The sequence below is a fragment of the Patagioenas fasciata genome, chromosome 15, assembly GCF_037038585.1.
Source record: "Patagioenas fasciata isolate bPatFas1 chromosome 15, bPatFas1.hap1, whole genome shotgun sequence".
In the NCBI taxonomy this organism is placed as follows: Eukaryota; Metazoa; Chordata; class Aves; order Columbiformes; family Columbidae; genus Patagioenas; species Patagioenas fasciata.
Window position 1 is genome coordinate 11,036,908 of NC_092534.1, and position 15,760 is coordinate 11,052,667.

General features: G+C 42.4%; 1 protein-coding gene across 5 annotated transcripts in view; it reads right to left on the minus strand.

Moving 5' to 3' along the window:
• Nucleotides 1-12,832, minus strand: part of RBBP6 (RB binding protein 6, ubiquitin ligase) — a 28,327-nt gene extending 15,495 nt beyond the window's left edge. For 3 of the 5 annotated variants that reach the window (XM_065850757.2, XM_065850758.2, XM_065850755.2), the window contains exons 1-4: nucleotides 12,204-12,832; nucleotides 6,241-6,340; nucleotides 4,314-4,352; nucleotides 3,607-3,643 (exon numbers count right to left, since the gene is read on the minus strand). In XM_065850757.2, coding sequence (XP_065706829.2) covers nucleotides 3,607-3,643; nucleotides 4,314-4,352; nucleotides 6,241-6,340; nucleotides 12,204-12,369 — 342 coding nt within the window. In that variant the 5' untranslated portion in view covers nucleotides 12,370-12,832. The remainder of the gene's footprint in view (nucleotides 1-3,606; nucleotides 3,644-4,313; nucleotides 4,353-6,240; nucleotides 6,341-12,203) is intronic. The other 2 variants (XM_065850760.2, XM_065850756.2) reach the window with 1 other exon arrangement.
• Between the last annotated feature and the right edge of the window lie 2,928 nt (nucleotides 12,833-15,760).

Here is a 15,760-nt window from a genome sequence, read left to right on the forward strand (position 1 = left end):
TAGCTTGTTCCTTTTCCAGTACACTGAATTATATTCTGCCACAAGCAGCAGTTAAGTTTACATGAGCAAAACATCACCAGAAAGACACCTGAATCATGCCGCTTATGCCTTAAGTTGCTCAAAAACGTAGAACCAAATTCCCCCCTGTAAACTGAACAGTTCTCCTCAAGAGGTCACTGAGTTGATCAGATGTGATTAAAATCCTTCCATGGAAAAAGTTGTTGTCCTTTCTTATCTAATACACGGAACAAACTCAAGGGAGTAGTTTTAGCAGACTCTGGGGAAAAACTATGTACATGTGGAAGATGACTCCTCACTCCAATTAATCATTCCTTCTCTATGTCTGGGAAAGCACATCCAATCGTACCGCACCACTAACTAAAAACTTCTAGAAAATGCGTCTTTGGAGAGGAACAGCCAGGTCTGGAAAGACAGAGAGTCCTGTTGCAGGTCTTACCAGCAGATTCAACTTCCGTTTCTTTCAGATTTTTTTCCTAGTTCTGTTCAAAAGGAAGCCAGATTGGTATTTTGAAGATTCCTGCTCCATATGCCACTCTGTTTCACATGGGGAAAAACAGGTCCATGTTCTCTCATGGCAAGCACAACCACTCTCATTTTACGTTTTATTTATGTTTTTCAGAAGCAAACAAGAAATTAGGAAAGCTCCCTACTGAAGCCTAGTACTGACCAGTAAGTGAAATATAACAGCTAATAAACTATTAATGAGCTCTTGTATTTTTCTAGGAAGCAGCTATTTCATAGCCTGCAGGCAAGTCTAATTTCTCCAAGGAGGTGATAGCACTCCTTTCTAAAGTTATCAAAAACAGCAAATAGATAATTAATGACCTATTTAATACGTTTGCCCAATGGCAATCTTCCAACCATCCTGCATGCTTGTGTCTTTTCTTTCATTTAAATTTCTTCTGAAGTATTTCCTGCCAGTCTCTCCCATCAGTCAAGCAGAAACAACATGTCCATGAAACTTGTACACAACCCTCAGATAATACTACAGAACTGAAAAAACCAAACGCTCCCCACCCCAAAGCAGAATGGAGAATCCATCTATTAACTCCAATTTCATGAAAAAAACCAAATAGAAATGGACATAAAGCAAGTGGGAAAGGGGACAGAAAATAGGAGGAAAAGACTCATCTCACTGCTGGAATGCTACGATTAAATGCCAGCGGTTTCCCAAAACCCAATAGCCTGGCTAAACAACAATTTCAGCCTGGAAGGATCATGGTTGTGTTTGACACCGCTACAACAATGGGCACAACTGTGTTTGTGCAGCCTCTACGGACAAATCCCAACTCGAGACTGTGCAGGCACCAAACCATCACACAAGACAAGACCCTCTCCCTTGATTTGGCTGTAGTGACAGCAGCACAAATTTCCAAGCATAGGAGGACAGCTAACATAAGAGCAAGACAATGGAGAAATATTCCAAGTGTAAGATTTTGTGTATGCTTAAAAAACTAATGTTAACTAATTTTAATTCTGCTGCTTGACTGCTCAACAACTGGCAAGCTTTCCAGTGATTTGTTCCTACCACACTAAGATGCAGGCCCTGCTTTGAAATACATACAGAAATGTGCATATTTAAAATACAACAAAACCCCCACACTTCAGCCCGGGTCCTGAGTTAGTTTCAAACAAAGCTCACGGTGTCTCCAGAACCAGGAGCCGCTATCACCCGCTGTGGTGCCACCAGCAGAGCAACCAAGGAATGCTCCTCTACTTTAACCAGACCTAACTAACACTGAGCCTTCCCTCCCACGCCAGGATTTTCCTTTTTTTAAGAGATCTATGTTATCTCATGGTCAGATGCTACTTAGAAATGTAATACAGACATGCCAGGGAACACACAAGGCTAAAAGAATGTTAACTTTATTTATGAACATGTGATTTGTGTTTATACACATGCTAGTAAACAAAAAGAAAAATAACTGTTTTCAATAAATAAAAACCCATCTGAATTAGATCAAATACTGTAAACGTGGTTTACATAAATGCATTACATTAACTACTAGGGTCACTGGGACAGTTAAACTAACTCAAACTCACAATGAGAGGCATTCACGTCCAAAAAGGAATTTGAATCAATCGGCAATACAATTACTGATGTAGATTTAGACTTAGTGTTTTTAGACCTACACACGAAAGGTTTTCAATTTTAAGTTGATTGTATAGCATTCCATGAGAACCAGAGGCTGCATTCTTCACAGAACACAGCCCAGAGTTCAGGAATTTCTAGATTAGTTATCCTAACAGCTTATAAAGTGATCAAATCCAATGATCCAGGGTTAGTGTAATGCCTCACACCATTCTAGTGAAGAAAAAGCCGTTAAAATAAAGATGAAAAATAAAAACCACCAAATAGTAATTTTTATACTATAAGGACTATTTTGAAACGCATCATTACACATATTATGCAACCCAAGTGGCAAACCAAGATCTAGACCATTACCAGCCAAGTATATTCGTGTTACTTATGTTCTACCAGCAGAACAACAGTGTTTTCAAACCTGAAGAAAAATGCTGCCCCTTTTCCAAATGTAAAAGGCAAGTGGTGGTATACTAAAGAAAGGCTCAGCCTTTGGGGAATGAAAGCAGCAGCCAACTCTGACAACACCCACATCCAAAAATGTACTGTGGCAGAAGTTCAGAAAAATGGCAGGGATTTTACTCACAAGCGCACCAGGCTCTAACCCTGTGCCAAAATACGTACACCGGGTTTTAGATATTTTCAATTGCAGACAAACTATTAAACTAAACTGCTTCATTAGATAAAGTGGAAAGATCAAATGCAGAACTTTAGAATACCACTTTGTGTATCAACAATATTTAAATTCATGGCAATCTATTAAATACATTGATGTACTCGGAGGGGCCCAAACAATATCACTTCAATTATACAGTTTTAGGAACAGATACCCAAGTATTTAAGGACATGAAAAGGAATCACGGAGCTGCACAGAACTGTCCTCAAAACGTGGGATATGTTGGTTTGGTATTTGTTTGAACCCCCAAGTCAAAGGTAAGAAACAGCACCAAGTTTAACACTAATGGTTTCTCAGTGGTTTTTGATTACATTTTCAAAAACCATTAGGCAAAAAAAAAAAGTATTTAAAACCAAAAGCTAAGTGATACAATGTGAAAATGGCAAAAAATACACTCCAAACAATTTTTATTGCAAGAAACAAAAAGCACACAACAACCTATACAAACATACATGTTACTAGCTATAGACAGACAGATGCAGAACATGGCACCATGTTCAACTGTGCAAACCTCGAACCTACATGATCTCAAAACGATCGTACATTATCTGTACAACACAGAGTCATACAGGAAATACTCTGGGATATCAATATGAAATACAATGCATTACTAGGCACAAATACCAATATTCACATTAGAACTCTGCGAACAATGGCATTACTCAGATTTTTACTACGTTGAATCAAATACATTGTATTCACAACATTGACTACGTTTTACTGGAAATATATATTAAGTTAATGTTTGAAAAATTAATAAAAGGCTACATTGTTTAGAATTAAGTGCAGTGTGTAGAAAAAAGTGTGAGATTGTGTTTTTACATACTGCTTTTGATGTCCCACTCACTGGCTCAGTTCGACTTCTAGAAGAAGAAATAAAAGTGGTAAGAATTTTTTAAAAGCACTTGTACCCAACATAAAACAGTGAAAACATTATAAAACCCAAACATCACAACACTATGCTCTCATAGTTTAGTGAATGTGGAAATGTATTTGTCTACATAAACATTTGTGTATGTGTATACATAAACAGTTCCATAAACAGTGCAACTAAAACATCCCCAAAACCACCGTTCTACTTTGTCACAAATTACTCCAAGACTGACAGATCTAGAACACACCAGTGCCAGAGGAAGTTGTCAGGTATTTTGTCTCTGCTATGTAAGCACCAAATCTATTAAGTCTGTACTACAGTTTTGTGTTCTTAAATAATCAATCACCTGAATATGAAGGCAGCTTTAGCCAATCATGTATCCCTAGGATTGCAAACAGTACCAGATACAGTACTTGTATTTCTAAGAAAGAACAGAGATGGTCCAGACACTCTGAGGTGCAAGTTTACTAAGTGTAGAAACATCAGTCAACTGACAAAGGAATAATAAAAGTGTCAGCAGCACAGCCTTGAGAACAGTGTTTCTTTGTGGAAGCCCAAGCACCATGTTCAGGTATCTACTATAGTGAGCCATCAAAGTGCCAAAATACTGAATGTGTTACATACGCTATATTGACTAAAAATAGGAGTAGAAATGTCACCTGAAAGCAGTTTCTAGGATTTTGTGCGATTTAGGAGTCCTGTGACAAAAGAAAAGGTCTTAATTGCCAGAATTTGCTTCAAGATAATCTTGAAAATGCTACAGTATTTTAGGAAATATGTATTACATTTGAAAACTTGCTGAGGTTCCACATACTCATCAATCTGTATCTGCATGCTACTCATCATGAATCAGACATGCAACCACCGGTACAGTCAACAAACAATGCACACATCATCCAAAGCTCCCATGAGCAGAGGCAAGTCAAAGGCTGCTGAGGAATTTCTCTAGGACAGAAAGGCTCAGGATTCCAGAACACCCTGGGCTGCAGTGACAGCCACCGATCCCCTCAGCTACAGGGAAATACTTTAGATTGGCACACAATGGTTTTTTCAGCCATCTACTAGGAAGAACATGCTGCAAGGTGAGTAACAAGTTTTTGAAGCACACGTTCATAATCCTCAAACATGAACCACTCTACCAGTTGCTTCTGCAATATTTCCAGATGAAGGAACAGGGAGCTCATCTGCCTCGGTAATTTGTAATGCTAGAACAGCAGTGCCGTTCTTTCCTTATCCCCACATGCAGGTACTTATCTGAACTTTGATGCCAGCAGCACCTATGCTCATTTTAGGGCAGCATCACAACACCAGGAGAGGGTGCTATCCAACCAGGAATGGAGGATGCACGATAAGACAGCACTAAGCATATAAACTTAAATTAACCCCTCAAACAAGGCCATGTTTACAGGCACAACACTGGGCATCCAGATTCACGAGGCAGTGCCTGAAAGCACTGCAACCACTACTGCAGTAACATGCTCTAGGTGTACATGCAGAACCACAGAAATTCAGGTTTTTCCTGCTTGCAAATGCCTCATGGGTACCAGGATGCTGCTGTACTGTTTGTTTGAGACACACATTAACTCAGTCTACTTTACTGAGAACCAACAAAAGAAAGACATAGCAAAACCACAAGCTAATAATATCTACTAATTGTGGTGGAGAGGCATAGCTACGAAAGCTGGAAAACATGACCATTCAAACAAGGCCAGTGTAGCTGATACAGAAATGAACTGCATGAATACACAAGTAACAGCAACAATCCCATAGTTGGGATTGCATTTGAATACCTGTAATTTTAATCAATACAGCCAATCCTTTGTCCTCCATAAATCTTAGGAATACAGAATTAAAACCCGGAGAACAGATACCAGCTTAGGGTAAAACCAAAGATTACTAGTAACATTTGGTAATGTGATTACTTAAGTTTCAAGTTCAGAAAGGATTAATTATTCCTTCATCTTACTTGCACAAAAGGCAAGGACACTTAAGGGTATTGTTCTTTTTCTCTTGTCTGAAAAGGATATTGTCTTTAGGAAACTAAAGGAATCACTTAAGAATGAAATTTCTTTGCATGGCTTGCCAATTGGCAACCCTTAGTCTTTCCTCCACAGCTTGTATGCAAAACCCCCGGACTAGGGGCATAAGAATATCTGCCATGTCCTGCCTCCCCACCTCCAAACATAAGGAATGGTTAAACACTGAGATTCGGACTCTTCTGAGATGGGAACAAATTATAAGATTACACTACAATGCACAGCTGTCTTTACTATACAATGAGGAATCTCTCCCTCTAGAGGAAACCAGATCTACAAATTGGGTCTCAGAAAAATCAACCCCAAGAAAAAATTCAAAAGAATTATCTAAAAAGTTACTACTGTTGGAATTGGAAGTCCATGTCCCAGCAGGCCTCAAATATGAGTCTGCTTTGGAACAGACACATTAAAATCTACCCCATTACAACAAAAACTGGCAGCAGCTTTAACAAGAAAGATACAATCCGAAGGCCTCTGTAAAGTAGTATCGAGAAAAAAGTGAACACACTGCAACCCCTCACAAAGAATGCAAAGCTTTACAGGTACTTACATAACGTATGTTTTGCTCGTAGCTTTAACTCCTCCGATAGGGATTCTTCTAACAATTACTGAGGAGTTCTTAGGAATCAGGGCACTATCATCTGTGTATTCTGAAAACAACATAAATACAGAAAAAAAACCAGTCAATTCATAAGAATATATATTTACATGTAATTACATAGCACTTCAGAGAGCCCCTTTGCAGATATAAAAGCAAAATGTTATATGTAACATCATGCTTTTATTGTCTGAACACATCAGCAGTACGTTCCAAGAAATCTTCAGGTTTGATAATCAAACGCAAGCAGCATTTTTTTTGTTTTTAATACTTTGAATACCAACAGCAAAGTGGTCCCAAAGGTCACTAAAGGAGAGTCTGCTAACACACAAGGTTTGTTCCTGATATAGCTTAAGATGCTTGTGCTTCTCTTAGGCTGCAAACCCTTTGGAGAAAAACACTGCACAGCAAAGTCTCACCTGCATAAACCAGTTCCTAAAGTCTGACTGGCTTGTCCTGCAACACAACAGGCACTTGGCTAAAGCACCAAAACTGCACCATGGCTTTTGAAGCTGTTATCCCCAAATGTTCCAGCTGTGCTGCTGGTGCTCAAGAGTGACTGAGCACAGAGACTCAGCCACCTCCCTCACATGGAGGTCCATCCACCAGCAACCACACTCTGCAGCTGCTCAGTGTTTAGACTTAAATTGGAATGAAACTGGCAGTGCTAGAATTTGGATGACATGTTTGGGGGTTTTGAGCTTGCTTTCACAAGTATGGCAGAACTGGGTTAAACCAGAATGGGATCCCCCCTCTTAAGCTAATCATCAGGTTCAAATTAACCAAAGGGACGTGAATTCTTTTGATTCACTTTTTGCAGAGCAGAGAGACTCCAACAAAACTAATTCTGAAGACAGCCTTGAAAAGCCTTTGGACACTAGTGTGTGCCTAAAGCTCCCCATGCTTTGCTTTGGCTTACCCCATGTTTCTGAAGAGGAGAAAAGCCTTCAGAACTCTTGCATGAGGCCCAAGCAAAAAACTACCTGGGACACGTGGACTGAGTAAGCTTAAAATGCAAAGATCACTCCACGAGAATGGTTTTTATTTTGTACTTACACAAGCTGGATATGACTCATGTTTTAAATCACTAGTAGCAGCCATTCCCTGTAATTTGCCTACAGCTTTAAATATTAAAAGCCCTTAACTTGCAGACCAAATCAGAACAATGGTCTGAAAACCAAAGACACTCTATATCTAGTTAAGCTCTGTCAGGGTGGTTTTGCCCCATGATCAGAGACAAAATAGAAACATTTCACAGTTTATGCTCCATGTTTCAGGATATTATTTCTATGGGCAGGAACCTCAGTACAGCTGCACATCTGCAGGGAGCGGTGACACTCTGCTGCACACTGGCCAAGCAGAGCTTCAAGTGAAATGTTCAACAGAGCTGGAGGTAACAATACCCTTGATTCCTACTCCCTTACAGCACAAAACTTATTTTGCTGCCAGTGATGGCCAGTAAGTGGCTACTGGGCTTCTGCCAATCTGACCTGTGATTAAAAATGAGGATTCAATTAACACAGAAAACTTGCAAAAGCAGAGGAAGATTTGGATGTTCTATTAAAGACAAGAGCAAAAGAGATACAATAGTCTAAAACCTGCTAGATATTCTACAAGAAATAGTATGCTTGAAAGAGTCGAGGGAAAGAATTTCAAGCAATGCATGGAGGCAGACAAGTTAAATAGCTATTTTGCCTGCTGCCTCATACTGACTCAAATCTCAAATCAACAATTGCACTACCGTCCACAACCTTCTTCCTGTAAAACAGTGTAAACAGCTCAAGTTGTGCCCTGAAGTTTATACTGCTTTGCACTTCATGCACAATTTAAAAATCCCATTTTGAAATTAATCTGTAATTCTGAAACTCTGCTTGTTTTAATAATTTGAGTCATACGGATGCTATAATCGAATTACTGAAAAAGGTTTCTACTTTGATAGCTTGCTTTAACCCACCACTTTGAGTCTGACAGCACTGCAAAAGCATCTGAGCATCTAGAGAAGTATTTTCACCCAGGTAACACAAGAAGCTCATCAGAAGGCAAGCCTGTATGTGAAACTGCAAAGAAAAGCCTTTCTTAGGCTTAGATGCCTTGCTAGCCAGCTATTATGCTACTGGGGGAAGATTTGCAGAGTAGGAGATGGAAAAGACAACTAACATGCAAGGCTGCCTCTCCCAGAAAACAGGGAACTCCCAAAAACACATTTTCTCCCTAGTGCTTTAAAATATGCTTCCTCATGATGTGATGTTGTAACGCTGTTCTAATCGACAGCACCTGCACACTGTGACAACCCATCTCTGCAGCTGGCACTGAAAGCACTGCCTCAAAACCCCTTCGTGGAGTGGGCTATTTCTGCGTTTTCAGCTTACACCAAAATAGGTATCAATGATCTCACCTCTGACTAGTACGTCATCGTTTCTTGAATTAGATAGTTCAGTAGGCCAAATGGCTCACAGAACTTTCATTTGCATTATTATTACACAGTACTGTGCTCCAAAAGAGCACCTATACTGCTTTGAAAGTATGAGTCAATAAAACCTAACATACTTTCAATGATTAATCGGATTACACAGACCGCCTGATGTCTTAATGTCTTACTGGCACTGCTTGCCACTTCAGCATGACTGGGACTGCAACAGCAATGCTGGAGATAATGCGGTAACGAACCAAACAGAGTCTGCCCCAAGCACCTGGCCAAGGACCACCAACCCAGCTGGCAGTACCATGAGAAGTCCCCAGCCCGCTGGGGACAGCCTGTGCATGGGATCCACATCATCGGTTTTAATGGGTACATGGATTACACTCAACCCTACCAAGGAAACACAAACCTCAGGCTGTTTCTGAAAGCTCTATAGAACAATGCTGCACGGCTGCTCAGGAATTAATTGCGCTCTGAGGTGTAACCAAAGTAACCACCCAGACTGGCACTGAATACAACACGGCACAGTGGCAGGCAAGCTTTAAAAGTTGCTTAAATGCCTTCTCTAGAAGGTTAAGTTTGCACAGGCTTGAAGACATCCCAGTAGACAGACATCAGCCGGGAGGCCAAATGATTTCAGTCCCAGTTCTCATGAGTTTGAAGACATCACATCATGGCACTACTAACACTGACAAGCACATGCTGCAAGACTGAACTCAAGCAAGTTCTAAGTTCAAGAGACAGTCTTAGAAGAACAATATTCTTTCTCTCAGCTCAGAGCTTCTTCCAGCTCAGAGTCCCATTCTTGGTTTAATATTTTTCTTTTGTATTTTGCCTGGGAAGCAGAATAGCACATTCTCCAAGTATTTTGAGTCAGAATGTTACAGGGCAGGAAAGAAAACTCAAGAAACCTGAATTCTGGAGTCTGCAGTTCTTCCACAATATTGTCAGAACATCTATTATAAAAGACAGGTAAGAAATTCAGATCAAATTAAAAGGAGGCAAGTTTAAATGCTTCATTCTTGAGTTCAGGCTTTTTGAAGGGAATTCTGCCTTTACAGGACGTGCCCCTATAGTAAGCATTGAGGAGGACACCCCCCCACTTTTTAGAGCAGGTCCCAACCATCCAATTTGCCTTCCCAGCATCTTAAGAAGAGTCCATCATGTTACAAGCCTTAAAATCCTACTTACTTTGAATTTATATTCACATTGCTTCTATTACCAGATTTCCATTAGGAGAAACACCAGTATTCAGAAAGCTCTGAACAAGCAGGCCACCCAAGCTTCACTTTGCTCTTTCCAAGTTAATTTTCACATTCAGTCAGGATTTCTGCACAGGCTAAGTTATAAAAAACTAAAACTTTATGGCCATGTGTAAGAATTCCAAGCATCCCACTCAGGCAGAATATCCTGGTCTAGTTTTTTTCCTTTATCTTTTGAAGATGAGTTTTAAAATCTACATCTGATTAATAAAAAATGAAATTTATAATTATGTATATAAACAAAAAATTTGGCATCTTATGTATTGCACTGAAACATCTTCTCCAGCTTTACTCTGAACACCACTAGGGGATGTACACATTTCCACATGGAAAACACCCCTATTAAAACTTCAGTAAGCACCTGTGTCGCTAATATATAATTTAAAATTTTCTACTCATTTTACAAAGGTCCAAGTGCAACACAACCTACCTACCGGAGGATCTTGTCCCTGTCAAACCAGCACGATGCTCTTTAAAGTATGAAAGATATTTCTTTACCTTCTCCTTTAGGTAACACCACATTTAACATGACCTAGTGAAGCAGATACATTTTCTTCACCGGATTTTGATTAGGTAGAAAAACAATGCAACACACTCTGTAAAGCTGGTATTGTGTGCATTACAGTAACACTTTACAGGGTAACATATTTATAAGCAGAATTTTTTCTAAACACTTTTTGTTCCTCATCTGCTCCAACGGAATCCACACGTTTGGCCTATTTGAAAACATTTTTCTTTGAGTGATACTAATTGGGCTCCACTGGTTTCTGAACCCACTCAACACTCTGGTTCTCAGGCTGTTTGACACAGACTCCACCATCCCAGCACGGCCATCAGCCCCTGCCACCCAGCCCGCTGCCATTTGTGAATCTGAACTTACATGAGCAACTGAAGACAACACTCAGAGACGCTTCTGCAGCAAAACCCTCACAGCAAATTCAACATTTTCCAGAAGTTTTTGATTATTTTAGTCACTACTACTAGAAGAATTCAAGACTTCTGAAATGTATCTACGAATGTTGTACAATCTAACCATCATAGTGCTGGTAAGTTTTTTTGACAAATATTCTGCAAAACATTGGTTAAATATCTGTATATAAACACCAAGCTTTCAGTCCAACCACTTTAAAGGCCAGAGCTGAAGTTACAGTTATTGCAGCGCACTTACTATTCCGTTTAATACATGAAAGAGGAAAAGGAAAAAACCCACTAGCACAGATTTCAAAGAAAAGGCTATTGTAAGAGCATCACAGAACCACAGGAAAAATGTTTAAAGAATAAAGACACATTATAATTCTTTTTATTTCTAGAAAGTCACATCGCAAAGTCTTTAATCGCATTCAAACCTATCAAGATGACAGATGACCAAACCAAAATATCAAGTAATATGGAACCGTTATAATCTCTGAGAATAAAACATCATTTATAGATTTATAATAATTTATTACTTCTCTAAGAACATTTCTTACACAAATTCGCCATAAGCGTTCTGCCGTAAAACTTCAGTATTGCCTTGATACAGTTAACACAAACCACTGAGAACAAAAAAAAAAGGTTGGAAATTAATTATGAAATGATGCTCAACAGCATCTGAATGACAATGGTTTTTGTGTAGAAAAGAAGTTATATTAACAAGAAACTCCAAAGTATAATTTCAAAACAGAGAACGCTCATGTGGTGAGATGGCTTTAAAGGGTTTGTATAAATTCGAACTCTCAGATACACTCTTGATCCACACCGCTGCTAGTGAGCGATTTCTGCAACGGGCACAAAATCAGTTTTCCAATGAAGTGGGGTAAAAGAAGTTGAAAACAAAAAAAAGTCACGAAAAACCACTTTCTTCAAATGAGCCACTGTTTTATTTTTATCACTTTCAGCCACCAGATTTCCAAGAAATCTGACAAATATCTTGTCGTTGTGATATCCTCTCACATTTCTTCATCATTTTACATAGAATTATTCCAGGAACACCACACTTTTGCAAGCATATGTCGCGCATCAACCACATATTCTTCTTCCCGTCCAACACACCAATCCGGAAGGAGCCGACAGAATAGCAGCTACAGAAGAGCTGCTCTGGGGGGCCCCAGCACCGATCGTGCCCCAATCGCGTCCCCGCTCCCCCCCGCTCCCCGCCGGGCCGGTCCCCGGGCTGACTCACGCTCCGCGGGGCAGGCCCCAGCGCACAGGCCGCCCGGAGCGGTCCCGGGCCCCGCGCCCGCCGCCCCACGCACCTTCTTTGGTCTGGGCGTTGGTGATCTGCAGGTCGCAGTCGGCCGCCTTCAGCTTCTCGCGGCCCATGATCTGGCGCTTGAGGTCGCACAGGGAGATGTGCAGCCCGTCGAAGGTGACCGTATCATAGTTCAGCTTGGACGAGAACTTGTAATGGACGCACGACATGGTCGGGGCCAGGCCGGACCGGGCCTGCTCCGCGCCGGTGGCACCGCGGCCTCCGCGCCGATCAGGGCCCGCGGAGGCGCGGGAAGGGCCCACCGAGGGGACGGGGTAAGCGGCGCGGGCTGAGCTCGGGTGAGCCGGCGGCGCTCAGAGGCCGCGGCCCTCCGCCATGGCCAGGCCCCGCGGCTTCAGGCAGACTCGGCTGGCGGAGGCCTCAGGACTCCATCACGGCGGCGCAGCGAGGCCCCGGCCCCCGCAACGGCTTCGGCCCTCAACGATCGAGCTGGGCCGCGGTTGCGCCCTCCTGGCTCCCCCTCGCAGCCCGGGCGGACGACGGGGAGAGGCCCCCGCGGCCCCGGCTCGGCCTCCGCGCCCTCTCCCGCCCGCAGCGCTACCAGGCCCGAGCGCTCGCTATGGCGGCTGGGCCGGCCCTGCCCCTGCGCTGCGCCGAGGGGTTTCCCGGCCGCCAACCGCACGGGCCGCTGCCAGCGCCTCCCGCGCAGGCGCACCGGCAAGCCACGCCCCCCCGCGTGACCCAGCACATCATGACAAAAGGCTCGTGTCACGTGGGCGCGGCGGCCCCGCCCTCTCGGTCCGAGCGCCCCCTAGAGGAGAGCCGGTACCCGCGGCGTCACCTTGCGGACCGCTGCTGTACTCGCTGTGCCCCCGGCCTGGCACCGTCCGGTGTCCCCGCTGTCCCCCGCAGCAGCGCAGGACAGATCCTGGGAGCTTGTTGGAACTCACGATGACAAAAATGCCAGGAAAACGCTGTGATATATATCGTGGTGTCTGCATCTCAAGATATCCCATGAGAGCATAACTGACCGGATTCTCAGGCAGTGGTGCTGCTGACACAGCTGAGCATCCCCCCAAATCCGCTCGTGTCTGATGGGCAGGGCGGCTCTCAGGGGTCAGACGCATTCTCTTCGCCAAGGGAAGGAGGGTTAGTCTAGACTAGAAATGAGAAAAAATTAATTGGAACAGGGAACAGAACTTGGACAGGAATGAGGACGTTAAATGCTGTGTGTAAACAGCAAAATAAACCACACGAGGACAGAAAAATCATTATAGTATTATAGTTTTAATTAAGCAGTCAATTACTGCAACTTATCTATTAATGTTTTGTTATGCAGATTATTGCTTTTAGTAAAGGAGCTATTTGTTATTTCCACAAATCTATGATGCACACTTTATTTTCCAGGCACTTAAGTTTTTTACAAGATCAAGTAATTTACACATGACATGTTTCTGTATGAATGCTCATTTTCCCTTTACCAGTTATTTTCCCTCTAAAATACTGCAGAAAAATTAATGATACAATTAATATTAGTCACTTTCTTGTGGATTTAATATTTTTATTAATGTCGTGATTAAACCCCTGACTCTTTAAATTTATGTACTGATTGCATGTCCAACCCATTTGTTCGAACTTACAAAGTACAATCTTCAACTATAAAAATATGTATTTTCTAATCCACTGGCTGTAGGTATTTGCAGGGAAAACCTTTCAAACATCAGCTGGTGCAACTCTGTCTCAAATCAATTCAAAGACAAGTAAAAATAGCAAAGACTAACAGGGTTCAAAAACACACTTCTTGTCTAAAAATTTAGGCTAGGAAACTTCTGATATCTGAACCCCACAGGTGACGTTTAGGGGCTTCATCCACCCCAGGGGAAAAAGGATCTGCATGAACAAGGGGACTGTCAGGCACATGGAGTCTTCAAATGATACAGATTCTGGGGGGAGCAGATTGTCTTTGGCTTAGTTCTCAATAATTAGAGCACATCAGCATTCCCAGATTCCCCTGTTTTACACCAGGTGGTAGTGTATGGGAGGAGGCTGATGGCTTCACGCCTCCCACCCATCCCGACCCTGCCCAGGGTTAATCCCGTTCCTGAGCCCAGCCCAACCTGCTGGGCTGCTCCTCCAGCATTTCGGCCCAAAAGGCCTGACCTGGTGATGTCCCTGCCCATGGCAGGGGTTGGAGGAGGTGACCCAAACCATCCTGTGATTCATCTTATGTAATAAAGAAGGTTTGACACAGCTGTTAAGTGTTTACCACACTCAACAGAAATGCTCATGTCATAGCAATTAACTTGCTGTTGCAGCACTCTACTCTCAGTAACCCACATTTATAACTTCAAAAAACAAATTTGGATCCTCTTACGGAGGCAAGGAAGCACCCTGTGGCTTTCAGAGGGACCTGGGTTATTTCTAAAAGTCATTCAGGAGAGCATCATCCACGTTTCGTGTTCTCTGCACACCTGTTGGCATCAAGACTATTTTTACAGCTTTAAGTTAGTTCTGTAATTTTAGCTCTTTCGCTTTCAAACACATTCAGCAGTAAATTGTTCTCTAAGTTCTGAAAAACAACCTAAAATGTAAGTTACTCAAGTTTTGTTGTCACTATTTTAGGTCATACACACACATTAGTTAAAAAAGAGTAACTATTTGCTTTAAAATGCAGTTCCGGTGTTTTACCATTATGGATTATCAGGAGCTGTGTAGGGAACTTCGTCTCATTTAGCACTTGAGCGATTTAGAAGCAGCTCATCTAGTACCGTTCTGCCGTGCTGTACTGAGCACCATTTGCTGAGCACAGCTGTCTATGCTGCTTCGATTCTGAAATACGGCAGCGCTTGGACCACTGGCTGAGACAGGATCAGTCCTGCATGTCTGCACAGCACCTGCTGTGCAACTGAACCATACAAAAAGAAACAAACAAAAAAAACCCTCAAAACTAGGACAGACAATTTCTGATAGCTTCCAAGCCACACAAGCAAGTCTCTTGGAACAGGACATGCAAATAAGCAGGTTGGAATGGGGGAAGGTTTGTATTTGCATTTCCTGTTTCATTTTGTTTTGTCAGGAGCAAAGACTCTGGTGCTGGAGTGACTGGAGAGCCTGGCTCCAGTTCTACTGGAATATTCACATTGCTCCCCAAGTCACATTGCTGAAGCTTGGTGTCATCAGCCCAGCTCCCCAGGTAGCACGGCTGCTGTGGGCACACACTGGTTAGAGCTAAGCTTTAATTAACAATGACAGTGTCATTAATACACCTTAAAAAACCCCAGACCAACCCCACACCCCAAGCTCTGCCTCTTGCCTGCTCCTGCTCCCTCAGCTGCTCCACGCTCCGTGTGTGTGTGCACCACAGGCACGTCCAACCGTGTCTCACCACCACAGCACATCAACTTATTACCACTGATAAATTATTACATTTTGAGTACAACGCTCAAAACTTGGAGCCTAGAGGGTGGTAAAAGAAGGCATCTAATTAGGCAAGAGGAATGTCATGCAAAGTATTTCTTTCCTAAGATACTAGTATCAGTCGAGAAAGAAATTCAGGTTCTTCCTTATCTTCGCCACTGTAACTAGAAGGAACTTCGCCAG